Source organism: Sus scrofa, chromosome 14 (assembly GCF_054392235.1).
Source record: "Sus scrofa isolate SSC_HxYL_T2T_F1_AM1 chromosome 14, Sscrofa_HxYL_maternal_Yorkshire_Landrace_v2.0, whole genome shotgun sequence".
NCBI classification, from domain to species: domain Eukaryota; kingdom Metazoa; phylum Chordata; class Mammalia; order Artiodactyla; family Suidae; genus Sus; species Sus scrofa.
Window position 1 is genome coordinate 62367361 of NC_139396.1, and position 26055 is coordinate 62393415.

General features: G+C 50.4%; 1 protein-coding gene across 2 annotated transcripts; it reads left to right on the forward strand.

The window, feature by feature from the left end:
• Positions 1 to 21: 21 nt before the first annotated feature.
• GLTP (glycolipid transfer protein) lies at positions 22 to 24400 on the forward strand. Of its 2 annotated transcripts, none has more exons than XM_084993098.1 (5): positions 22 to 292; positions 16896 to 16954; positions 17955 to 18088; positions 21068 to 21218; positions 22895 to 24398. In XM_084993098.1, exons 1-5 carry the CDS (start codon positions 190 to 192, stop codon positions 22901 to 22903), a joined length of 456 nt encoding a protein of 151 aa, XP_084849224.1. In that variant the 5' UTR covers positions 22 to 189; the 3' UTR covers positions 22904 to 24398.
• Positions 24401 to 26055: the final 1655 nt, after the last annotated feature.

Consider the following 26055-nt stretch of genomic DNA (forward strand, 5'->3'; position numbering starts at 1 on the left):
GCTCGGCCTGCGGGAGGCGCTGAGCGCTCGGCTACGCGGGGCGCGGCGCGGGCGGAAGTGGCGACGCTGGCGTCCCCTGGGCCTGCGGCTGGCGGCAGTGACGGCCCCGGCGCTGACGGCGGCGGCCCGGGGGGCGGCGTGGACGCCCGCGGCGCCGGCTGGGGCATCACCGCGGGCCTCGACCCCGAAATGGCGCTGCTGGCGGAACACCTGCTGAAGCCTCTGCCCGCTGACAAGCAGATCGAGACCGGGCCCTTCCTCGAGGCGGTGTCTCACCTGCCTCCCTTCTTTGGTGAGCGAGGGTGAAGGGGGGAGCTGGCCGGCAGTCCTGTCCCAGAGCGCTCCCAGGCGCCTGCATCCTCCCGAGCATTGCCAAACCATCCCTTTCCTGGACACCCCAACTCCTACTTCCCCAGGCGTCCGAGATCCCTTTTTCCTTCAGGCACCCCAGATCTCCCCTGTTCCAGACCGCTTCCAAATGCTCTCTCCCCGGAACGTATCACCTCCTTCATTTTTTCTCAGACATCTCCAAACCCTCTGTCTCCCCAGACATCTCACATTCCAACATATCCTTCAGACCGCGGCAGTTTTTCAGTCCCTGTGCACCCCAATCGTCCATCTCCCCACAAACACCCCTTACTCTTCTAAATCCCCAATTCTCCATCTCCCCCCTTCCCCCCAAGTCCTTCATTCATCACCCCATCATCCCCTTCTTCTCTCAAATAGCTCCCCTTAAAACGAATCCCCTCACTTAATAAACCCCACTTTTTTGTGTCTCCCAGCCTCTTCCTCATGGAACCTTCCTTGAGAACCCTTCTTTCCTCAGAATTCCCTCATTCCAGATCAGAGACACCCACCCCTACCCCCACTCCAAGGGCAGGAAGCCTGTCAAGATGAGGAGAGGGCTTTTGAAGATGGATTTGCAAAACTCTGGAGCCCTTTCCTGGGGAGAATCACCTAAAGTTTTCCCTCTGCTTGGAATAGGGGGTCTGAACCAGGGGGGGCTGCTCTGTGTGGTGACATCAGACACTGGATGCCTGGCATGGACTCTAAAAGAAAAAGACCCCTCCCCCATGTGTCCTGCCCTGGGAGGTCATAGGAGCCCTGGAGGCGGCACTAAGTTGGTTGCAGACCCTCCTTTCTCCTGTCCCTCAGCCCAGCCCATGCCCAGGACGGAAAATGGGAAATAGAAGACAGTACCATCTACCCCTGCCCTTTGCCTTTCTGGTCCTGAGTAAAGGGTGCAACCTGAGCTCAGCTTTCTTGTCTTCCATGTGGGCTTGCCCAGTGCCCCGCCCTGCTGGTTCACTTGGTGGCCTCCCAGGAAGAGACCAGTCCCCAGGGCAGAGTCCAGCTGAAGCCCGCAAACTCATGGGACCTTGACACTGGCTTGGACTGAAGGGATGTGGCACCCAAGGTGGTCACTCCTTTTACTCCCTAGTGGGTGACCAGGGCTTGCTGTGGGCATTAGTTCCTGCAGTGCTGTGGGCTCTGGGGTGGCTGTGGCTACTTGGAGGTGTATCCCCAATCCCCTCCTCCACCTCTTGAGCCTCAGCGGCCCCATCTGTGAAGTGGGCATGATGATCTCCTAGGCTAGCAGCGAGGAGTAAATGAATGAGGTGGTGTGTGTAAAATTCTGAGGCTTTAATTGCCAAATAGATCTTAGCTCTTGGAGTGGTTGTTATACAAGTTCTTGGATTCTGTTTTGTTTCTTTCATAGAATAGATGATTGATTAATCCATATTGAGTGAGCACCGTGGGCTGGTTGGTGTGATTCTCAGACCTGGGTCTTTTATGTCCACTGCTACATCCCCAGTACCCAGAAGAGTTGCTGGCACCCAGTAGGTGCTCCATCAGTACTTGTTAACAAAACATTCTTGTTATTGATATCACTGTGTTGTGATAACACTGAATCTCTTCTAGGCAGGAGCTTGGGAGCTGTCTGGTTTTAGCGTTGGGGCGTTCTCTATTTCTGTGACAGTCTTGCCCCCTTTTACCTCTCTAAACATTTGTCCCAAACAAGGATTCGGAATTCAGAATCATTTTAAGCTAGTCTTTCTCAACTGAAGGCAGCTTTGATGCTGCTCAGAGGACATCTGGCAATGTCTAGAGACATTTTTAGTTGTCATAACTTGGGGAGGGGGGCACGGGGAGATGCTCCTGGCATCTAGTGGGGAGAGGCCAGGGATGCTGCAAAATATCCTCCCATGCCCGTCACAGCCCCCACCATAGCTGAACAAGGTGGAGAAACCCCAAGTTCAGCTCTGCGGCCTTTTCCTCCCTCACCTGCAGCAAGGTTGCCCATCTGTTCTGCATTTGAGGCTACCTTCATTTTATGTGATTATCTGGAGGGTTTTAGAGGAGAGGGGGTAGTGGCAGCTGGAGCCAGCAGTGATCTGGTGCCTGGGCTGAAGAGCATCCCCCTCTCCCTTTCCCGATCTCAAAAGACGCTTGTCTTCGCTGCCCGCCGTGTGCTCTGGGGTGTCACATCTGTTGACAGAAGCACTATTTATACAGAAGCCTCCATGGACTGACCCACAGAGGATAATTCTTAGCACTCTTAAAAAAAAAGAGGGGGGGGGGAATAATGCATTTTGAACCATAAGTCTCTTCTGGGGATAGTTTCTGCTGAGGGTTTAAAGTTCGAGAATGATGCCCCCACCTGTGGCTTTTCTCTGGCACTCAAGATTCGATGGAGACTTGCCATCAGCTCTGACACCGTGGCTTTGTCTAGATCTTGGGAGCGTCTGGTCCTCTGGATGATCTGGGTGGCATGTGTGTCTCTGGAATGGAGCAGGCCTGGGATTATGGACACAGGAAGTCTGAAAGGCATTATGGTGCCAGTTTCCTCCAAATCAGTGTTTCTCCACTGTGGCACTGCTGACACTTGGGGCTGGGCCTTTCTTTGGGGGTTGGGGGGGTTGTCTCTTGCCTTGTCAGATGTTTAGTGGCCTCCCTATCCTCCTTCTACCAGATGCCAGTGGCACCTCCTCTCTGCAAATTGTAACAACCAAACATATCTGTGGGGAAACAGAGTCACCCCTAGTTGAGAACTGCTGTTCTTGATATAAATATAGCGGAGGGCTGAAAGCTCTGTTCTTAAAAAGTATTTAATTCTGCAGGGAAGATCTGCTTCTCAAAGAAAAATCGAGCAAGAAGAAATGATAAATTAAAAATCTCCCCGCCATTTTATTGAGCATTTACTATGTGCTAAGTCCTTTAGGTGGATTACCTCACTTAATCCTCTCACGACCTTTTGAGGCAGAATAGGTGGTAGCATTGTTTTATAAAAGAGACTCAATGCTGATATTTCAGAGTATTTTTCAGACTCATTTATATCTTTATCTGTTTTTAAGGGAAAATGTATAAGCTATTTCTTTCACCAGCAATATAGCATAACCACCTTCTTATGTCAAACATCATTTTGCATAGCTGCTTAGAATTTCATCATTTGAATGTGGCCATAATTTATTTAATCAGTCCCCCAGCTGTTGGCTATTTGCCTTGCTTTTTTTTTCTCTAATAAACTGTGCTACAGTAAACATTCTTGCATATATTTCTTTGCATACTTCTTTGATTATTTCTAATTTTTTAGACGGGAAGCCCTGAGTTGCAGGGTGTGAAGGCTTTTAACCTGTCAGCACAACCGCATTTCTTAAACTTTTGCTGGGTGTGGTTCGGGACAGAATTGATTGGGCGTGATGAATGCAGATTCTTTGGGCTTCAAGTCAGATGTGGCTCAGAACCTCTGACTCCTGGGCTAGCTCTTCTTCCACACCTCCAGCCTCAGTCTTCTGAGCTGTACAGGTTTTGCTATGTCCACTTAGAGGTCAGCGCTTTGTCCATCTTCTTTCTCCACTTGACCTAGTAATCGGATCTCACCTCTGACTGATCAATTTGCAACTGACTTCTGTGAGGCCCCGCTCTCTCATCTTTTCCGTCAGTTACACAGCTGGTCTAGAACATTAACAATTGGAGGGAGGGAGAGGGAGAGACTCAGTTATCTTTTAGTCTGGTTACTCCCTGCCTAGAAGCCTCAGTGGTTGCCTATTACCCCGCCTTGAAATCTGTGCTGTAGCTTTTCTGAATGGCTTGCAGCCTCACACGCCAACACTTGCCTCTGGTGCTTTACCTGAGTCAGCCTCTCTGCTTGGCGTCCCACTTCTCTCCAGCCCACCGCCTTCTTTTCACCAGGCTGGGTTCCACTTATCCTTAAGGAATCAGCCTAGGGGGCCACCTCATCCTGACTCCCATAGGACCTCTCCCATTCTGACACTTTTGAGTTATTTCAGTGCCTAGCACTTGGTGAGCTAGTGATGTTTGTCAAGTGAATGCTTTTGGTTCTGTTCCCATTTTCCTGGGTTCTTTCTAAACAGTGTTCTGCTTTCTTTTCTCTTTCTAAGTTAAAATACAGAACTCACAGCCTGTACCCATGGCAGACATTCAAAATCAATCATGATACTGTTTTTCCTTTTGAGTCTAAACACAGCCTCAGCGTCTTTTTTCTTTCTTTCTTTTTTTTTTTTTTTTTTTTTTTTTTGTTGTTGTTGCTTTTTAGGGCCACACCTGTGGCATATGGAAGTTCCCAGGCTAGGGGTTGAATCAGAGCTACAGCTGCCGGCCTACACCCCAGCCATAGCAACATGGGATCCAAGCCACGTCTGCAGTGTACACCACAGTTCGCAGATCCTTCACCCACTGAGCGAGGCAAGGGATTGAACCCGTGTCATCATGGATACTAGTCAGATTGATTTCTGCTGTGCCACAATGGGAACTCCCTCAGCATCTTTCTGACCATGACTGCTCCAGGGCCATTAGAGTTGATGCATGAGGTGACACCTGTTTGCTCTCACTGTTTAGGGAGCAACCAAAGATGCAGGGGCCGAAAGTGATGACTTCCACTTCTCAGTTCTTGAGATTCAGATTTAGGGAGTTATTTTACTTTCTTCAGCCTTCTTAGTTTAATTAAATGAATGTCCATAGAATCAAGCCTCATGCATATCTGACTCATTAAACAGCTCTAGCATAACCCCAGAAAGTGTGGTTTTTGCAGCTCTTTGGTCCATTGCTTGCTCTGTTTGGGGGTGGGTGGGAAGGGGCAATTCTCCAGAAGCAGAGAATTATCCTGTTTTGCAGCCAGAGAAACCAATGCAGAGAGGTTACGTGACTTGCTCAGGGTCACACAGGCAGTGAGTGACCACAGAGCCAGAACTTGTGTTGGACTCCTTATGTGACACTTTGCCCTTGTTCTGCCTACTCTCCCGGCTTCCTGTCTGGTTGAGGAGAAGATCCCTAGAGGAGCCAGCCTGCTTGGCCACTGAAGAAATTCAGGAGCTCTGCTGGCTCCACAGTTACTTATCCAAGATGCTGGGAACCCCAGACCAGATAGGCAGGTTTCCTCCAAGCTGTGTGTCTTATAATCATCTTGGGCCCATGACTCCTGCTTATTTGAATGCAGATTTGATGACTGGGGTGTGGAAGTCATCCAGTGGGGAGGCCCCAGACAGGTCAGTTTTTCCTTTAATTGAGACATCACATTAACTGCCTAGAATCAGCCCCACCTGCACCCCTTGGTCTTTAAGAAGTTGTTCTTCCATGGAGTTCCTGCTGTGATGCAACAGGATCAGCAGCGTCTCTGGAGTGCTGGGCAAGTTCAATCCCCAGCCCGGCACAGTGGATTAGGGTCTGGCATTGCTGCAACTGTGGCTTGGATCTGATCCCTGGCTTGGGAACTCAATATGCTGCAGAGCGGCCAAAAAAAAAAAAAAAAAGTTTTTCCCATTGCAACAAGCACTTTTTGGGACTTGGGACCACTTACCATGTCTCTGCAATGCTTTTTCTTTTTTTTTAAAGGTGATCCAAATACTTGTTTAGTTTTCATTTTGTATAGAATAACGCAAGAAAGAGAAAGAAGAAACTATACTAACCCCTGTCCAGTAGCAGGTTACTTATCATTTTGGTTGAGTGTCTGTTGAGAGCTGAATTCTGCCTGAACTGGAAGCAGACTGTGTGCCTGGGAGAGACACTTCTAGGAGGAAGAAGCAATGTAGTTGCTGAGGGCTGGGGAGAAGCCACTTTCTGCAATGAGTTTTGCAGTTTTGAAAGGGCCTGCTTGGAGTTCCTGTTGTGGTGCAGCGGAAACAAATCCAGCTAGTAGTCATGAGGATTTGGGTTCAATCCCTGGCCTCACTCAGTGGGTTGGAGATTTGGTGTTGCTGTGAGCTGTGGTGTAGGTCGCAGACACGGCTCAGATCCCACGTTGCTGTGGCTGTGGTGTAGGCCGGCAGCTACAGCTCCAATTCAACCCCTAGTTTGGAACTTCCATATTCCGCTGGTGTGGCCCTAAAAAGCCAAAGAGAGAGAGAGGGAGAAGGGGCCTGCAGATTCCTCTCATCAGTTGGATGTGTGTTTGCAAGTAGTGAGTGAGGATTCATTAGCCTTGAGAAGCACCTACTGTGTGCCTGATGCCATGATGGTGAGTCCCTCATGAGCTCACCTGGCCCTGTAAGATCTGGAGAACACCTAATAGAGGGATGCCACTGTGTTATCCTGACCGTCTGTGTCACAGCCCACGGGTTGACTGCTTTAGAGGCTTAGAGGGGAAAAGTAACTTTGAACTGGGGTCTGCTGAGGCCCAGGGACTGAAATCTAAGATAGATGAATGGAAAGGAACATGGACATTGGGGAGTTCCCTGGTGGTTCAGTGGGTTAAGGATCTGGAGTTATCACTGCTGGGGTTCAGGTTGCTACTATGGCGTGGGTTCAGTCCCTGGCTTGGGAACTTCTGCATGCCATAGGCACGGCCAAAGGAGAAAAAAGAAACATGGATATTGGCATCAAGCAGAGCCAGCCTGTGCTTGAGTGCTGGTTTTAAGATGCCACAGCTGTGTGTCTGTGCCTAAGTTCTTCCCATCTCTGAGCCTGCACTCCCAACTGTAAAATGGGGGAGTTGGGCTTCCCAGGAGGGCCAGTGAAGGTGACCATCCAAAATGTGGCGTCCACTGCCCAGAATCACTCCATCTTTTTGCACAGGTGGGAAAGACAGCCTTCGATCTTTAAAAATGGCACCTCTTGCCACACAGCCCTTGGGAAACAAGGATCTTACACAAGGAAGCTGTCTCTGGCTCTTGGTGAACAGCTGCCAGGGCTTGGGGCCAGCCAGCTGCCTGGCTGCCAGAGCACTTCTCAGGTATACCTTCCAAGGGCCAGCACAGAGCACAGACCAATGGCGCCCACCTGCTGCGTTCCCCCAGCGATACTGATTCAATCCTCTTAATTCTTTGGGTTCAGAAAAGTCTGGCCCTGAGGTTAGGGGCTGAGGTCTGGCCTCTGCTCCTGGAGGGAAGAGGATGGAGAAGCAAGAGGGAAAAGACTCTGCCATCCACTCTGTCACTTGCTGGCTCACCCAGCACCCCTCATTTCTCAACTGCCTGGAAGAACAGGGCCCCACTGTGAATTGCATCCCAGGCTCCAGCAATGCGCCTGGCAGAGCGTAGGTACCCAGCCAATGTGGAACTTGAAAGGGAATGGAAAGAATGCCTGACAAAGAGCTTTGTAAAATGTAATGCATGGCCCCATCACAGCTAGCGTAATCCCTGTGTTTTTTTTTTTGTTTTTTTTTGTTTTGTTTTTTTTTGTCCTTTTGCCTTTTCTAGGGCTGCTCCCTTGGCATATGGAGGTTCCCAGGCTAGGGGTTCAATTGGAGCTGTAGTCGCCAGCTTACACCACAGCCACAGCAACATGGGATCTGAGCCGCGTCTGCGACCTACACCATAGCTCATGACAACACCGGATCCTTAACCCACTGAGCAAGGGCAGGGATCGAACCTACAACTTCATGGTTCCTAGTCAGATTCGTTAACCACTGTGCCATGACGGGAACTCCATAATCCCTGTTTTGAGTGACTCCCAGGTGCCAGGCATTGAACTAGCCAGTGTCTCACTTCTAATCCTTATCATGACCTTATGCATTAGGAGGAATTGGTGCCATTTTATAGAAGAGGAGACCAAGGTTCAGAGTGGTGAAGGGATTTGACTAGGTCATTCAGCTACTAAGTGGTCCATGGGGCTTTGAAGGGGGCCAGCCCTGCAACAAGTCTTCCAGAGCAAAAAGGGCCTTTTTGGGCTGTTTGTAGGGGAGGGGAAGTGATAGGACTTTCTCAACTGGCATGACAGTGTGCTTATTTCAATGAGCTTGTTAGAATGGAAACAGTTGGCTTCTAGTCTTAGGTTTCATTGTTTCAGTTTAAAAATGGCCCAGATAGATGTTAACTCCTTGTGTTACATTCTTGCAGTGTTGCTTGTATCAGCCCCCCCTTTTAAATAATTGTTATAGCTTTAACTGCATCTGAGCTTTTAAAAGTCATTGCCACTGATTAGCCCTCTCCAGGGGCCTATAAAACCTCTGCTTTCCACCCCTGCAATTCTGTGGCCAGCTCACACTTCCCCTAGCTCAGAAATGATTCATTTTTGTCTCTGCTGTCCCCCAGAGATCCTTCCCCTTCTGAGAGCTCAGACTTTAATGGTCAAGATTACATGTCAAGTCCTTATTTTATGACTGGAGGGTTCCTGCTTATTTTGCCTGTATCAATCAATTGATTATGCCTTCTTTCTCCACCTCTCTCGCCTCCCTCTTTTCCATTCTTCCTTTTTTTTTTTTTTTTTTTGGTCTCTTTAGGGCCGCACCCGTGGCATATGAAGGTTCCTAGGCTAAGGGTCTAACTAATCTAAACTACAGCTGCCAGCCTATGCCACAGCTCCAGCAACATCAGATCTGAGCGGCGTCTGCTACCTACACACCACAGCTCATGGCTGTGAGCTTAACCCACTGATCCTTAACCCACTGAGCGAGGCCAGGGATCGAACCTGCAACATCATGGTTGCCAGTAGGGATTTGTTTCTGCTGCACCACAATGGGAACTCCCTCTTTTGATTTCTTAATCATTGGGATCATTCTTTACTGGATTTCTTCTCTAAAGAATGAGGATGTAATTCATAATAATCATAATCATAAGGAATATTTTTTTTTAAAGTTGAGCCAGAAACTATGCTAAATCCTCTATTTATACAACCTCATTTAAGCCTTGCAACAACCTTATGAGGTGGAGTCCATTAGTAGCCTCATTTTATAAATGAGGAAACTTGTTGCTCAGAGAGGTTAACTCAATTCTCCCAGACTGCACAGCAAGCAAGAGAAATCATTTTCCCATTCACATTCCTACATCAAAGCAGGTTTTTTTTGTTTTTTTTTTTTGTCTTTTTGCTGTTTCTCGGGCCGCTCCCGCGGCATATGGAGGTTCCCAGGCTAGGGGTCGAATTGGAGCTGTAGCCTCCGGCCTACGCCAGAGCCACAGCAACTTGGGATCCGAGCCGTGTCTGCAACCTACACCACAGCTCACGGCAACGCCAGATCGTTAACCCACTGAGCAAGGGGCAGGGATCGAACCTGCAACCTCATGGTTCCTAGTTGGATTCGTTAACCACTGTGCCACGACGGGAACTCCAAGGCAGGTTTTTTATTTTTATTTTTATTCTTCCTTTCTCTTTCTCCTTCCTTCCTTCCTTCTTTCCTTCCTTCCTTCCTTCCTTCCTTCCTTCCTTTCTTTCTAGTGCACCCACAGCATGCAGAAGTTCCGGGGCCAGGGATCGAACCTGAGCGACAGAAATGACAACACCAGATCCTTAACCCACTGAGCCACCAGGGAACTCCCAAGGCTAGTTTTTGCCAAAAGGGACAATGATAGACAAAGAGAGTTGGTATGTCATGGGGGTGATTTTTATTTTTTATTATCTATCTATTTATTTATTTAATTTTTTGATTGCATACCCATGGCATGTGAAAGTTCCTGGGGCAGGGATCGAACCTGCACCAGGGCAGTGACCCAAGCCCCTGCAGCAACAATGCTAGATCCTTCACCCACTGCATCAGAAGAGAACTCCATGAGTGTGATTTTTAAAAGCAACTTTTTTTTTTTGGTTTTTTTGTTTGCCTTTTTAGGGCTGCACCTGCGGCATACAGAGGTTCCCAGGCTAGGGATTGAACTGGAGCTAAAGCTGCTGGCCTATGCTATAGCCACAGCAATGCAGGATCTGAACCCTGTCTTTGACCTACACCACAGCTCACAGCAATGCCAGATCCTTAACCCACTGTGCAAGGCCAGGGATTGAACCTGCTTCCTCATGGACACTAGTCAGATTTGTTTCCGCTGAGCCATGATGGAAACTTCAAAAGCAACATTTTGAATCATTTTGTAAACATTCTTTCCTCTTAGAAGAATTTAGAGTGGGAACTAGTTTTAGGAAGATGGGCATTCTCTGGTCTCTTATCCCTCAAAATAGGCCTTATTGCAAACTGAGCCAACATACACACACACCCCATGGATTAATAAATGATTCATCTCCATCAGCTGTAATTTGAGTGCCTCCATTGTGATCCTTGTAACCCAGGATCTGTAAAGTTAATCTACCCCATGTGTTTTATGATGAAGCCTTATTATCCAGCTATTGGGAAAAAAAAAAGATTTTGAAATAGAACCTCTCCTAACCAGGCTCTTAGCAAGATGACCCAGGCATCCTGTTTTTCCTTTTTCAAATAAGTATTTATGGGTTGGGTCAGGTATTCCCACACTGAATCACACAGGCTGGAAGTGAAGCTGTGCGTCTTTTTGTTCTGAAAGGAGAATTATTCCTGAGATGAACTGGGGGTGGGGGGGAGGGGAAAGGTGGGAGTGATTCTGTTGCCTTGTTGCCCAACATTGGTAGCATCATCTATGGGAAGAGATGGTTGTGGGAAAAGGCAGACACTGAGGGGCAGCTTGGATGGAAATTTCCAAACATGCATGTGCTGTGGTCTTGTTGGGAGCATAATGGCTGGGGCTTTCCAACTATATTGAGGCAGAAAAAAAAGAGGAAATTAATCTGATTCTGGGTGGCATATGGTGACTGTTGGCTTGCAGGGAATTGTGCCATCCAGGTGACCTCAGCCATCTGAACTATGGCAGAGACCCTGACAGAACTGTCGCAGGGGTCATGTACAGAAGGCTTGCTTGCTGCCCATTTCCTCTTATTTTGCAGGAGATGCTGACAGAGTTGGCTCTTTGTTTTTCAAGTATCTATTGCAGAATCCAGGCCTTGCAGGGAAAGCAGGAGGAAATGACCATCGGCTGTCCAGAGAGGTTTTTTAAAAAACTATGCAGAGCTGCCCTAAAATCCTCAACACATAGCATGGAGAGCCATTTAGGGAAGGGTTGAATGGGCCTGGAATGTCACTGGGTCACACTTTTATCACAATTATTCCTTTTGGGGGAGTTCCCGTCGTGGCGCAGTGGTTAACGAATCCGACTAGGAACCATGGGGTTGCGGGTTCGGTCCCTGCCCTTGCTCAGTGGGTTAACGATCTGGCGTTGCCGTGAGCTGTGGTGTAGGTTGCAGACGCGGCTCGGATCCCGCGTTGCTGTGGCTCTGGCGTAGGCCAGTGGCTACAGCTCCGTTTCAACCCCTAGCCTGGGAACCTCCATATGCCGCGGGAGCGGCCCAAGAAATAGCAACAACAACAACAACAAAAAGACAAAAGAGACAAAAAAGACAAAAAAGACAAAAAAAAAAAAAAAGAAATGTCATCTAAAAAAACAAAAAACAAAAAACAATTATTCCTTTTGATGATGGCCTAGTTTAGAAAACTGTGAATGTCTTGCTGTACGAAAGCAGGGCCATTTGTGTTACATTTTGATAATTTCCATCCAGAATGGTTGAACTAGAGAGACATTTAGTGACTCATATAATTTGGTAGATGGAAAATATTTCACTGTTTTATTTTCTTTTTATTGTTGAGGTTAAATGTCTTTTCATTTCTTCTGTTAACTGTCCATATTTGTATAAGCTTGTTCTTATTGATTTGTTAGAGCTCTTTACATATTAGGGATAATAGTTTTTGGTCTATGATATTTGTTACACAGATCACCCCCCTCCCCCAGTCAGTTTGCAATTTGGCTTTGATTGGTGGTGAGATTCTGGGGTAGGGAGTCCCCTTACACCTGCAAGTTTCTGGGTTTTATAGTCAGATTTGTATGTCTTTTCCTTATGCCTCTCAGGTTGAGTAACACGCTTAGAAAAACCTTATACACTAAACAGAAGGGATCATTTGCCACATGTTCCAGACAACCAAGTCTTAACTGTATTTAGAATCCCTGCCCTTTGCAGTTGGTCCTATGAAGTAAGACAGTGGGATAGTATCTGATTTTTCTTTTGTTTTTGAGGCAACTTCCTTTCACCCTGGAGGTAAGACAGTGAGCTAGAGAACCACCAAGCCTTCTCCCTCCCTTCTGGCAGGTTCTGGGTGGCATTTTAGAGAGCCTGTTTGCCGAGAAGGAAAAACAAGTTTGGGAAAACTGTAAAACAGGTCAAACGAGACAGATGATTTTGAGGCAGGGCTGCATTCTGTAGGAAAGGTAAAGTTGGATAACCTCCCAGAAATGTGTTGCATCCTATCCAGAGTGGGGCCAGCTTGAGTTTAAACTCTCAGGCCACTGGTTATAATCTTCTGTTTTTCTTGTCAGAGTCCTCTCGCTTTTATTGAGTTCCACAAACAGAAGGAAACATTCTAGAAAGGCTAGAGGGAGTGGTGAAGGCAGCCTTGGCTTTATTTATTTATTTATATTTATTTATTTTGTCTTTTTGCCATTTCTTGGGCCACTTCCGTGGCATATGGAGGTTCCCAGGCTAGGGGTCTAATTGAAACTATAGCTGCCAGCCTACGCCAGAGCCACAGCAACGCGGGATCTGAGCCGCATCTGCGACCTACACCACAGCTTACGGCAACACCGGATCCTTAACCCACTGAGCAAGGGGCAGGGATCGAACCCGCAACCTCATGGTTCCTAGTCAGATTTGTTAACCACTGCGCCATGATGGGAACTCCAGCCTTGGCTTTATAATCATGTCTGAGTGCCTGGCTCTCACCAGGTGACTCTGGGCAAGCCGCTTGGCTTTTCTGGGCCTGCACCAAAGGCAAACATAAACCCAGAGCCTTCTACAGGGCATGGTGAAGCCAGCCTCAGCTCACCTGGAGCACCTCCTGTTTGCCCAGCACCTCGAGACTCTGGGAAGTCAGGGGCCTGAGCCCCAGGTAGTCAAGTCACTTGTCCAAAATGACAGCAGGGCAGAGACCCAACCCCAGAACCAGGGCTCCGGAGCACCGTGTCGCCCCTCGTCTGGTCGCTGGTGTCCCCTTTCCAGATGCTGTCAACCCGACCCCAGTGTGCACAGTGATACACTTCCTGCCTGTGCCCCCTCCTTTTCTGAGGTCCATTTCCACCCCCAACTCATCCCTCTCTATTTCTGGTCTATTCCCAACTCCAGAAGTACATTCAGGCCCCACATCTTAACCCACAGTTTTGGTTTTGGTTTTCATTGTTGTTGTTGTTGTTCTTTTGGGCCTTGCCTGCAGCACATGTAAGTTCCCAGGCCAGGGTCAAACCTGCACCAAGGCAACAGCAATGCTGGATCCTTAACCCAGTGAGCCACCAGGGAATGCCACAATTGAGCAGAAGCCATGTCCCTGTACGGTGGTCACAGTGCATAGGAACAGCTGCCTTCGGGCCCAGCTCCTGCCACCCCACCACAGCAGGCCTCATGACCTGCACAGTATGCTGTTAGGAGAACACAAAACAAAAAGCCTTTCTCCCCCCATCAGGGGGATGGCTCAGAGCCGCACAAGAGCTGTTTTCAGAGCCAAGGAAACCGAATAACATTCTCTGTGTCTCTAAGATGCATGTCAAGCATCCTGAGTCACCGGGAAAAGCTAGGAAGCCACCCACGTGTGGTTGATGATACTCCGTCACCAAGCCCTGGTTCTGCATCTCCTTCACTTGAAAACCAGCCCAGTCCATTGCTGCATGGTCAAGAGGGGACAGTCATTAGTGGCAGAAAATCTTGACTCTCCTGCATGGTTATTTAATTCTAGATTATGTTGTCCTTTGAGGGAGCTGATGGTAGGTGTCCTGGGAGAGAACGTGTTCCAAGGCTTGCAAACTACACAGCCTCCCCAGGTTGGCCTCACAGGAGGAGGTCAGGGGAGATTAAAGGGTGGTTGGAGTCATTACCTAATGAATGCCCTTGGCAGCCCCCCCTGGGAGGCCACAGCACCCAAGATCCGGTAGGACAGGCCACCTGCACCCGCCACCTGGCACCTCAGAGCAGCTCCTGTGGTCACCCTTGGGAAGGCTCCCTTGGGGCCCCATGGAGAGAGAAGTGCCCAGTAGCTGAGGAGGATTCTTTTCCAGGGAGCCTGGAGCAGGGCAAGGCAGCTGCCAGGCCCCACAAGGGCTTGGGTTGGGAGGCAGGAGAGTAGAGGTGGTGGGGGTGCAGCAGAGTGTTCCCACTCAGCGGAGGTCCTAGGGGACCTGGTGGCTTCCAAGCCTGGGTGACATTTGTGAGTCATGCCACAAAGTCATCAGGATAATCAGAGTTGGAGTTCCTGCTATGGCACAACAGGCTCGGTGGTGTCTTGGAAGCACTGGGACAAGGGTTTGATCCCCAGGCTGGCACAGTGGGTTAGGAATCTGGTGTTGCCATAGCTGCAACTTGGGTCTCCGCGGTGGCTCGGATCTGATCCCTGGCCTGGGAACTCCATATGCCACGGCAGCCAAAAAAGAAAAGAAAAGGAAAGAAAAGGATGATCAGAGTTCATTTACTGAGGGTTCACGCATTGAGCACACTCATAAACAAGTTCCGTGCGTGGATTTTAATCCCTACAACAACCCTGTGAAGTAGGTACCGTTAATGCCCTGCTTGGCATGTGAGGAAACTGAGGCACATGGAGGCCAGGAGACCTGCTCAACTCCATTCAGACCCGGTCTGTCTGGATTTCGACCTTCTTTCCACTGGGTTCTGGGGTATTTCATCTATAATGTCTAATGCTCTTTCTTCAATGCACCTCTTTTAACAGCTGCGATAAGAATGTTCCAGGTGGCCAGCCAGGTGTGCTAGGTCACCTTGGGTGGAATTCAGCTGGCAGGTGTCCTCCCCCGTCCTCTGCTCCCATGCAGTCAGTTGGCACGCACACAGAGGCCTGTGCCTGGCCTGTGAACAAGGGGAAGCTGGCGCTGGTATCTCCCCGCCATGGGTTTGGTACCCACTTGTGGCCTGCTCAGGTGTCTCTGTGCCCTGGGCTCTGTACTGGGGACAGTAAGAGGTGGTAGGGAAGCACAGTTGTCTCTCTTCAGGCTCTGAGGGTGAGGTCCTTGTTGAGTCCGCTCAGGAGAGAACCAGCCCTTCCCTGTTTCCTCCGTGCCCAGCCCTCAGCAGTGAGTTCTGGGCTGTGGGATGACTCTGGTCCCTGTGGCAGCCAGCTGGGGGTCACAGAGGAGGGGGAGGAGGAGAGAGAGACCACGGGCTGCTTCCATGCCCCATGGAGTCCCGAGTTCCAGGCATTGCCAGTTTCCAGATCTGCATTTCATCAACTCAAAGGTCACGTATTTTAAGATACTCTGTTGTTTTGTGAACCACCAAGAAAGGAAAAATGTAGAGTTCCTGCTATGGTGCAATGGGATTGGCAGCATCTCTGGAGCACTCAGACACAGGGTCAATACTCTTTCTGGCACAGTGAGTTGAAGGATCCACGTTGTTGCAGCTGAGGCTTAGGTTGCAACTGCCACTGGCATAGGTTCCCTCGCCTGGGAACTCCATATGCCATGGGGCAGCCAAAAAAAAAGAAAGGAAAACTCCTCCAATTAAGAAATTCTGATTCCAGAGGTGAACAAAATATGTGTCCTGGAAGTGGGTTGTTTCAAGTCATTCTTGTAGCAGCTCTGATCAGTTATGTTGGCCCATTTGCTAGATGGGAAAGCTGAGCCCACTCATACCCAGCCCACATCCCCCATGTGTGCAGAGCAGATGTGGAGCCACACCTAATCATGCTCCATTAAGTAACTGGGATCCCACCGCCAGTGGGTTCTCCCAGGTCTTCTGCAGGGTCTCAGAACCATGGCACCTCTGGGTTTCCAGCTCACTTCTTCCTCATAAACTGGTGAATGAGAAGGTCATCTTTCATAAATCTGGCCCCTTTCCTCCCACCTCTTAAGATTCCTTGAGCTGGAGTTCCTGTTGCGGCTCAGCGGGGTAAGAACCCTCCTAGTATCCATGAGGATATGGGTTCAATTCCTGGCCTTGCTCAGTGGGTTAAGGATCCAGTGTTGCCATGAGCTGTGGTGTAGGTCACAGATGCGGCTCAGATCCCATGTTGCTGCGGCATAGGGTGGCAGTACAGCTCTGATTTGCCCCCTAGCCTAGGAATTTCCATATGCCCTTTTTAGGTGCGGCCCTAAAAAGAAAGAAAGAAAAAAGAAATGATTCCCTCGAGCTGCCTCCTGGCCAGCTGATTTGTTGGTGGTCATCAGCCTTGTTGGCCAAGATGGTTTCTCAGAACATTAGTCTGCAAGATACGCTACAGCTGTGCTGTCGAGTGCAGTTGCCACCAGGCACATGTGGCTATTTAAAATTTAAATGAATGAAAATTAAATAAAATTAACAATTTCATTCTTTGGTCATACTCATCACATTTCAAGTGCTCAATAGCCGCATGTGGCCCATATTAGTACAGATGGAGAAATTTTGTCCTAGGTAGAGAGGGTGCTGTAGACAAAAGGATTTGCCTCCTAGATAACACAGTTGCATTTTAAAGGCTTTGACAAGGCCTGCTTAAGAAACCGGTCTCACCTAGATCCCAGCGCTCAAAATTTACTTGCCCACGAACTGTTTTAATACCTACAAAGAGCTCCACCTTTCCCTAAACACACCAAATGACCTCCCCTTTTGTTCCTAGGCCTTCTTGACCCACGGAGGTCCTATCTATTGCCCTCACTGAGAAGCTAAATCTCTCTTCTTGTTTTTGTCCCCAGATTGCCTCGGCTCTCCAGTGTTTACTCCCATCAAGGCGGACATAAGTGGCAACATCACAGTACGTATTTGGCAGCCTCGGTACCCAAATCATGAATCTAATCTCACCCTGGTCACCAGTGTCCTGTTCCCTGCCACAAGTTCCCCAGACCAAGGATGGGGAAGGAGACATGGAAAACGGGCCTGGCCCCCAGCCTGTCAGACTCATGGCTCGAGGTCCTGGGGCCTCCTTTGCAGCCATGCCTTCCAGCCACAGATGAACAAGGACCACAGTCCAAAGGGTTGACCTGAGAGGGAATTTACTGATTCTTGTATTCACTCCACCCAACAAGAAATAAACTCTAAAGTCCACTGGTGCCCTGGCTTGGCCCTTCCCTTCCCCAATCCTGAGGGTTCCCAATAGCGTCCCCCAGCCACTGACCCTCTCCCTGCAAGGATCTACCATGGGGCTGATTCTGGGTCGTTATCCCCATTTTACAGATGGGGAAGCTGTGGCTCAGAGCCATTGAGGGACTCACAGCAAGAAGTAGCAGAGGAGGGATTCACATCTGAACTGCTTGGCTCCAACTCAGGAGCCTTCTTCCCAGACATCTTTGACTTCTAAGAGCCTATTTCCTTTTGTCCACAAAAGCGAAACTTTAGATATTTAGGTCTGAGGCGCTGTCAGTAAGCGGTTGGAGGACGTGGACTCTGGGGCCCGGCCAGTGCTGGAAGCCGCTCCCATCTGCACCATCTGTGTGACCCTGAGTGTGTCCCTTTCCCTCTCTGAGCCTCTGTTTCCTCCTCTGCAAATAGTTGCTGTGAGGATCAGATGAGGCTGCACCCGTAAATCACATCAAGCGACCTGGCTTATGGGAGGTGGTCAGTCAATGCAGACAGTCATGGTTGTTATTGTTATGGCAAGCCCTCCCCCTGCTCTCCCCTGCCCCCCTCCGTCCCTGGTCCTGGCACTGGTGGGCAGGAGAGGGAGGCTCAGGTGAGTGCTCCTCCGCCCAGCAGGCAGGGCGGCCTTTGATGGGGGCGGCCTTCCCAAGGGGGAAATCCCATGTGCTCTGTTTCAGAAAATCAAAGCCGTGTATGACACCAACCCCGCCAAGTTCCGGACCCTGCAGAACATCCTGGAGGTGGAGAAGGAAATGTACGGAGCAGAGTGGCCCAAAGTGGGGGCCACACTGGCGCTGATGTGGCTGAAAAGGTGATGGGCTGGGGGTGGGCAGGGTGTGTGTGGCTGGCGGGCCTGGGGTCCTGCTGTGCAGAAGGGGCACGTCCAACCCCACCACTGCCCCCTGGTGTCTGCTCTGACAGGGCAGGACAGTCACTCCCATCCTTTCACGTGGGTGCTCTTCTTGTGCATTGCTAGTTAGTAGTAGCAAAAAAGCCTCAGGGGCCAAGGCCTGCCTGCTGGTGACCCTTCCTTGCTTGTTCTAGCCCCGGCAGGGGCATAGCAAGCCTGCGTGTACCCTGGGCCTTGTCTAAGCTCTTTAGATGCCTGATTGTACTTTGTGTACTGTGAGCTAGGTGTGATGATTAGCCCCCTCTACTAAGCTGCTGGAGTTTCTAGAGGCTGAACCATGTGCCCAGGGCATGGGGCAGAGCTGGGACTGAGTTGCCAAGCACAGTTGTGCAGGTTGTGCACAAAGATGTCCTGTCTAGTAGGGCTGATCATATCACACTCATGGTAGATTTGTACATTATGACAGCTTCTTGACAGAAATGCAGCATTTTGAGGAGAAGGAACTCTAATTTGCATAGACCTGTCCTGTGGGCTGGGGCCAGGGTGCTGCAATATAGGATTTGAACTCAGATGATCTTACCCCAGAGTTGACAGCACTTTTTTTTTTTTTTGTCTTTTTAGGGCCTCACCCATGGCATATGGAAGTTCCCAGGCTGGGTGTCGAATCAGAGCTGTAGCCGCTGGCCTACACCACAGCCACAGCAAAGCAGGATCTGAGCCTTGTCTGTGACCTACACCACAGCTCACAACAAAGCCAGGTCCTTAACCCACTGAGCTGGGCTAGGGATCGAATCCTCATCCTCATGGATACTAGTCAGGTTCATTACTGCTGTGCCACAATGGGAACTCCAACCTGAGTTGACAGTACTTATAACCACCATGTGCGTTGTACTCACAGCATATCCTTGAAGCCACATACAATTGTTCTCTTACAGATAAAGCCAGTGAGCCTTGGCAAGGCCAGGCGGCTTGCTCGCTGAGCTCGCACTGCCCTCTGCAGGCTCCAGAATTCTTCTTTAGCTGTGTACACACCAGAGACCCTTGGCAGTAGCTCCAAAGCCAGGGGCCCATTCTTTGCCCCACAGATGTTCCCAACGTTGCCCTTTGTTTGGAGCCAGGAGCCAGGAGTGGGGTTGTTCCCCCGTCCCTCCATCCTCTGACACGAACAGAAAGAGCCCACTCCTTAGAGGGTGCGGCCTGCGTAGGCCTCCACGTGTAGGTGGGCTGTAATTAATACCCTCGTGGCTTCTTTATGACTTGCCCCTGCGAGCTGCCTATCAACAAGAAATTCACCCACCTGGAAGGAGAAACGCCCCTGAGTTCCTTCATTGGCAGGTGCTGTAGTTTTCTCAGGAAGAACAAGGCAGTGATGTTCAGACCAGTTAGACTGTGTCCAGATCAGGCGTGGGCAGAGCCAGGTAACTGGGAGGAGGGCAGATACAAGTGGATGTCACCCAGGCAAGCATGTAATAATCACCTGCTATGTGCTACACATGGCGCTGTATCCATGGGATGCTGTGTGGAGAGACATGGTCCCTTTTAGGGTATCATGGCCCCGGGCAGAGCCTTAAGTGGCTGGGTGGATCCTGACCGCAGGATAGCAGTGCTTGGAGCAGAGAGAAGTCAGGGAGGGCTTCCTGGAGGGGGAAGCACCACGCAGCCTCCAGGACTGAGCAGGAGGGTTCCAGGAGGAAGAGGCCTCGCAGAGGTGGGAGGGCAGGAGAGGCACAGCATATATGCCCCCACTCCCCACCCCCACCCCACTCTAGGAGGGTCTGGTCCAGCCAGGGCTCTGAATGCAAGGCTGAAATAGGGAGGGCCCAGGTGGGGTTGGACAAGGATGAGTTGCAGCCTCCTCAGGACTCCTGGGGAGTCACTGAAGGGCATGAAGGCCAGCAGCAATGGCGACAGATGGGGCTTGAAAAGGAATCACCCTAGCTGCTGGGTAGAGGGGGTGGTCATTAGGCCTGGGAGAAGCAGGGAGGTGGCCAACCAGGGTAGGAATTGCACCACAAGCTTACTCCCACACCCCAGGCTGATATCTGATGGCTGAGGGTTATGATTCAAGCATGGGGGATTTCTCTTCCCCTTATGGGTGATAAAGCTTAACTTTATCCCCTCAGTCCTTAGGCCCAGTGCTCCTGCCCCTGAGAACCCCCAACCTGATCTCCACCCCCTGCAGGGAGGGAGCAGAGGAGACCAGGTGGGGAGTGAGACAGGCTGAGTCCATATCCCGGCTGTTGGCTGTGCCTTTTTGGGGGGTACCTGAGTGTTCCCTTCTGTGAAGTGGGCAGATCGTGCCAATCTTGGCCTCAAAGGGCTGAGGGGAACAGGAGATGAGATAACCTGGATTAAAGGGCTGGCACTGACCCAATTTTCAGCCTGGTCGCCCTGCCATAGCCCACCTGCTTCTGGCTCCTGAGGCATCAGCCTACCCCGGGGGAAGGGCTCAGTGGCCCTTCAGAGGATGCAGGCCATGGCTCACGCTGTGATGGGGATGGGGAGCCCTTGGGTCAAAGCTGCCTATGTTCTCAGCCTGTCCCTGATCTGTGGTCCCTGAGCCCTTTGAGGACCAGCGCTGTGGATTCAGTCCTGTACTGCTTGGCCTCATTCCTTAAGCACTAATGGCCACATGCCCTCAGAACTGGGCAAAGCAGGCCTAGACCTTGCCATTGTAGCCTTAACTGCCCAGCAGAGACCATGGTCAGGCTCTGGTATAGACAGGGTCCTTGGGACGTGTGCGGTGAGCCAGTGGGTCATGTTACACGGAAGCCCGTGTAGACATGACAGTGGAGGAATAGCCTCCCCCTTTGGTGTAAACATATGCCTGGCTCACAGTAGGTGCTTAATCCAGAGTCTATCCGGGTCTCCACTGGGGCGTGCCTCCTATTGAACCGGTGTGGGCAGGGTCCTAAAGCACCCTCTCCTTTCTTGCTGCAGAGGCCTCCGCTTCATCCAGGTCTTCCTTCAGAGCATCTGTGACGGCGAGCGGGATGAGAACCACCCCAATCTCATCCGCGTCAATGCCACCAAGGCCTACGAGATGGCCCTCAAGAAGTACCACGGCTGGATTGTGCAGAAGATCTTCCAGGTAAAGTGCCCCTCGGGTGCCGCAGGTCTGCAGCTCGCCAGGCCTGCCCTCTGCTCCACGCTCTGTAGCTGCAGCCCACCCCCCCACCCCTCCTGCACCTGCATGTGCCCCCAGGGCACAGAGGGCTCCTGCATCTGTTCTGGGGGTGGGGAAGGCTGGTGCCCGGAGGGACCCCGTCACGTGGTGGGCATTACTTTGGGTGCTCCTTGGTGGTCCTGATGAGGGGCCTGATTGGGAGGCCACGGGGGAAACCAGGGCAGAGACTGAAGGCTGCAGGCTGAAAGTGGGCTGGCCTCATTGGCCCCTTGGATTCAGCTGGGACCGTTGCATTGGGGTCGGGGGAGGGCCCCGTGCCCGAGGGGGCGGCAGATGAAGGGCCATTGACTCACAAGACTCTTGGTGGCTTGTGTTGGGGTAAAAATGACCAGCTAGGCTGGTGCTAAAGGTCTGTGCCCAGGACCTGTGTCACATGGCAGAGACAGGCCCCCTGCGCCAGTTCTCATGGGAGTGAGGATGGGCCAGCAGTGGGAGCTGCAGAAAAAAGGGCAGCCACTGTACAGGTTGGCGAAGATGAGGGGGCAGCGAGAGCCAGGGCGGCCCAACAGTTGTAGGGCACTCCTAGTTCTCTCCACGCCCGCCTTCAGCACGAGGGTGATCTTCACAAATGCACTGCAATACTGTCCTGACCTCATTTCACAGATGAGGAAACTGACGCCCAGAGATGTTAAGTATCTTGCTAGAGGTCACACAGTAAGAATTGGGGGCTGGGATTCTACCTACCTGAGCCTCAGTATCTTCATCTTGCAAATGAATGTAAAATAGACCATATTGGAGTTCCCTGGTGTCCTAGCGGGTTAAGGATTTGGTGTGGTCACTGCTGTGGCTTGGGTTCCATCCCTGGCCCAGGAACTTCTGCATGCTGCAGGAAGCCAGGAAAAAAAAATAGGCCTTACCTCACAGGACCAGAGCTAGTATTATTTTAATTCTTTTTTTTTTTTTTTTTTTTTTTTTTGGGTCTTTTTACCTTTTCTAGGGCCGCTCCTGCAGCATATGGAGGTTCCCAGGCTAGGGGTCTAATTGGAGCTGTAGCCACTGGCCTTGGCCAGAGCCACAGCAACGCAGGATCCGAGCCGCGTCTGCGACCTACATCACAGCTCACGGGCAATGCCAGATCCTTAACCCACTGAACAAGGCCAGGGATCGAACCTGCAACCTCATGGTTCCTAGTCAGATTTGCTAACCACTGCGCCACGACGGGAACTCCTATTTTAATTCTAAATGATAGTGTTATTTTTACTTTTCTCACCCTGTCAAACTTGTAGCCTAAGGTTTTTATCTGGGTGCATCTTTTTCCTCCTAGCTTGGAAATTCTGTGCACTTCTGGTTCTCCCGACTTTTCACAATTGTCAGGGAAGTTCTGATATTTAGGGAAGTGTCGCCCTCTGAAGGACAAAAGAGGAACAGCATAGATTAGTCCTCCTTTCCAAGGCTTAGAAGGTGGATTTCAGGACGAAACTATTCACCTACTCCAGAGCAGGAAACCCAGAGGGAAGAGGCTTATCGACACCAGACACCTGCTGTGTGCCTGGTGCTATGGGGAGTACTTTGCACACTCTCCTTTGTCCATACAAAAGCAGCCTGATTGGGTGGGTGCCGTTATTATCCCCATTTTACAGATGAGGTGACTGAGGCTCAGAGAAGCTAAGTAACTTGCTCCAGGCTCCCCGCTAGTCAGCGACACAAGCTGGAATTTGAACCCAGGTCTGTCTGTCCCCAAAGCTGGTGTCCTTCCTGCTGTCCCTCACGGGAGTAGAAGGGTGTGTCTCCCTTTGCCTCTCCCGCCCAATGCCACGAAGAGCACAGACCCCTGCCCAGTACCCTGGACCTCGAGGGCACCCCCTCCCAGAACCCTGACATGCTGGCCTGGCGGCTCTGGGGGAGGGGGACCTGTCCACTAATGCTGTGCCACCTCGCCTCTTGCCCGTCTCAAGGCAGCGCTGTACGCGGCCCCCTACAAGTCCGACTTCCTCAAAGCGCTCTCCAAGGGCCAGAACGTGACGGAGGAGGAATGCCTGGAGAAAGTCCGCCTCTTCCTGGTCAACTACACGGCCACCATCGATGTCATCTATGAGATGTACACCAAGATGAATGCCGAGCTCAACTACAAGGTGTAGGCAAGCCCTGAGTGGGCACCAGGCCGTCTTCCCCTGATACCCAGCCCCCCTGCAGAAACAGGCAAACCTGAATCACTGTGAAGCCAGCCAGCCGGCTGCCCCAGACCTACAGTGCCCCCAGAGCGGCCCGGAATCGGGCTGGGGGCTGCAGGGGGCCGGCCCTGGTTTTTTAAAAGTCATTTTTGGGGTCTGTCCTACCAGAGCAATAAAGAACCATCTTACACCCGAATCTCCTTGGAATTTCACAGCAGCACAGACTGACTTTATGCCTTCATTTCAGTGTGGTTTAAAAAAAATCGATTAATGTTTCTAATAAATCAAGTCCTAGGGTTTTTTGTCCCCCCCCCCCGGCCCCCCTCCCCACAGAGCATGACTCTGGGGGATGTGGCCTTGTCCACCTCACTTTCGAAGCAGGCACGTGTCCTTCTGTGGATCTGGCTGAGTAATGTTTGGGGTATTTTAAGGACCTCAGTGAGGGGCTTTGATTTGAAATTATACAGGGCCCCTATTGTGGGAAATTTTTGTTTTTTTAAAGCAAACTGATGTGTTTTCTCATGTGGTTTGCACAGCCCAGCCTCACAGCACTGTCATTAGAGAGCCTGCTCTTTCTGTCTTTTGCCAGACAGTGTTTTTATAGCTAAAACCAACCAGCAAGCCTTTGATGACCAAGGGGGTATTTTAAAGCTATCAGGCACAAATAATTGACCAGAGATGACTGTATTTCCATTCTTCTGCATAATTATTTTCTTCAGGGACAGCTTTTCCAACCTAAGAAACTACCTACCATGTGTATTCTTTCGAGGGGGAGAGGATGAACCCAAGAACATGCCCTGCTGCCTTAACTGTCCTTCCTGGCGCTAAAAAGAGCTGTATTTTTTAAAGTGTTGGGGCAAACAAAGCAACCCCCAAAGAACTGATGTATGTGAAAAACCCAATGAGGAACAATTGGTGATTTTTATGCAGAAACTAAATAATCCTTAATAAATAAATCTCTATTTTGGAATCACATTGGAGTCCTGTTTTGTTCCTTGATTCTTCTGGATCAGAGGTTACCAGTGGAGACTAGCCCAGGACCTGTTTACTGGCCTCCTGGTCCTATTTTCTGGTTAAAAAAAATAGAACTAGTTGGAGTTCCTGCTGTGGCTCAACAGGATCTGCAGCACCAGGACGCAGGTTTCTAGCCCCATCCTGGCAAAGTGGGTTAAACTGCTTAGGTTGCAACTGCAGCTCCAATCTGATCCCTGGTCCTGAAACCCTATATGCCACAGGGAGGCCAAAAAAGAAGAAAAAATGAACTGATTGCCACATTGAGAAACCGGGGACATATCACAGAAAAATCTTGATTTTTAGCTTCTTTTGAAAGATTAGATGGCCGGGCAGGAGCTGAGAGATGATGGCCCCTTTGGCTGGATGGGACAAGTAGGTGGATATCTTCCATTTTGCCTCAGTCCCCACCAATCCCTGTTCCCTCTCCAAGCCTGTGACCATTGGTTATTTGCACTTTCTCAAGGACTGATGATTTTTCTGATAATACAGTTAAATATAGAGGGAAATATTCTATACTTCATTTCTGTTCCTACAGAGCTTGTAATCTAGTGGGAAAGATGGACTAGTAAATCAGTGACTGGCTTTTTAGGGACGCACCCGAGACATATGGAAGTTCCCTGGTGAGGGGTACAATCAGAGCTGCCAGTTTATGTCACAGCCACAGCAATGCAGGATCCGAGTCAAGTCTGCCACCTACAGCACAGCTCAGGGCAATGCCAGATCCTTAACCCACTGAGTGAGGCCAGAGATTGAACCTGCGTCCTCATGGATACTAGTCGGATTCGTTTCCGCTGAGCCACGATGGGAACTCCAGGATTCTTCCCTTTGAATATAAAATTCTGCCAACAACATCTCAAAATTCTGTATATTCCTTTAAAAAAGAGCTCTTAGAGTTCCTATTGTGGCTCAGCTGAACCCAACTAGTATCCATGAGGATGCAGGTTTGATCCCTGGCCTCCCTCAGTGGGTTAAGGATCCGGCGTTGCCACAAGTTGCTGCGAGGGTCACGGACGGGGCTGGATTCTCGCATTGCGAAGACTGTGACATAGGCCTGCAGCTGCAGCTCCAATTTAAAAACAAAACAAAACAAAACCACCTCTTCTTTGTGTGTGTGATGCCGAGTGTATTGTAATGTGATCGAGTGTTGGAGTCCTGGCTCTGTTATTTATCAGCCGAGTGACCTTAGATAAATCACTTCCCCTCTCCGAGCCTGTTTTCTCATCAGTACAATGGGGATGGAAACTAACAGTTCCCAGCTCAATGATACTCAGTGAAACCGCCTGGGCAGGCGCTTGCCTGCTAGTCATTCAGTGTGGACCCAATGATCATTTGCAGATGCTTATACGAGAATGGAGGAAGATTCCACACCCCGGGTTTAGTTGATCGGTTGATAGGTTCGTTTGGTTCGCGCCGCCTTCTCTTCGGCCTGTGCCCACCCCGCCCCGACCCCCGCGCCTGCGCATTGACCTCCTGCAGGTCTTGCGCGTTCCGGTAGGTGGCGCTGTTGGCACTGCGCCGCTGTGGCGGCAACAGAGCTGGGAGTATCCGCCTGTCCGCGCCCAAGGTGTGTGTTCCTTGCCCTCCTAACGTGTTCGGGGTATTTTCCAAAGGCTAAG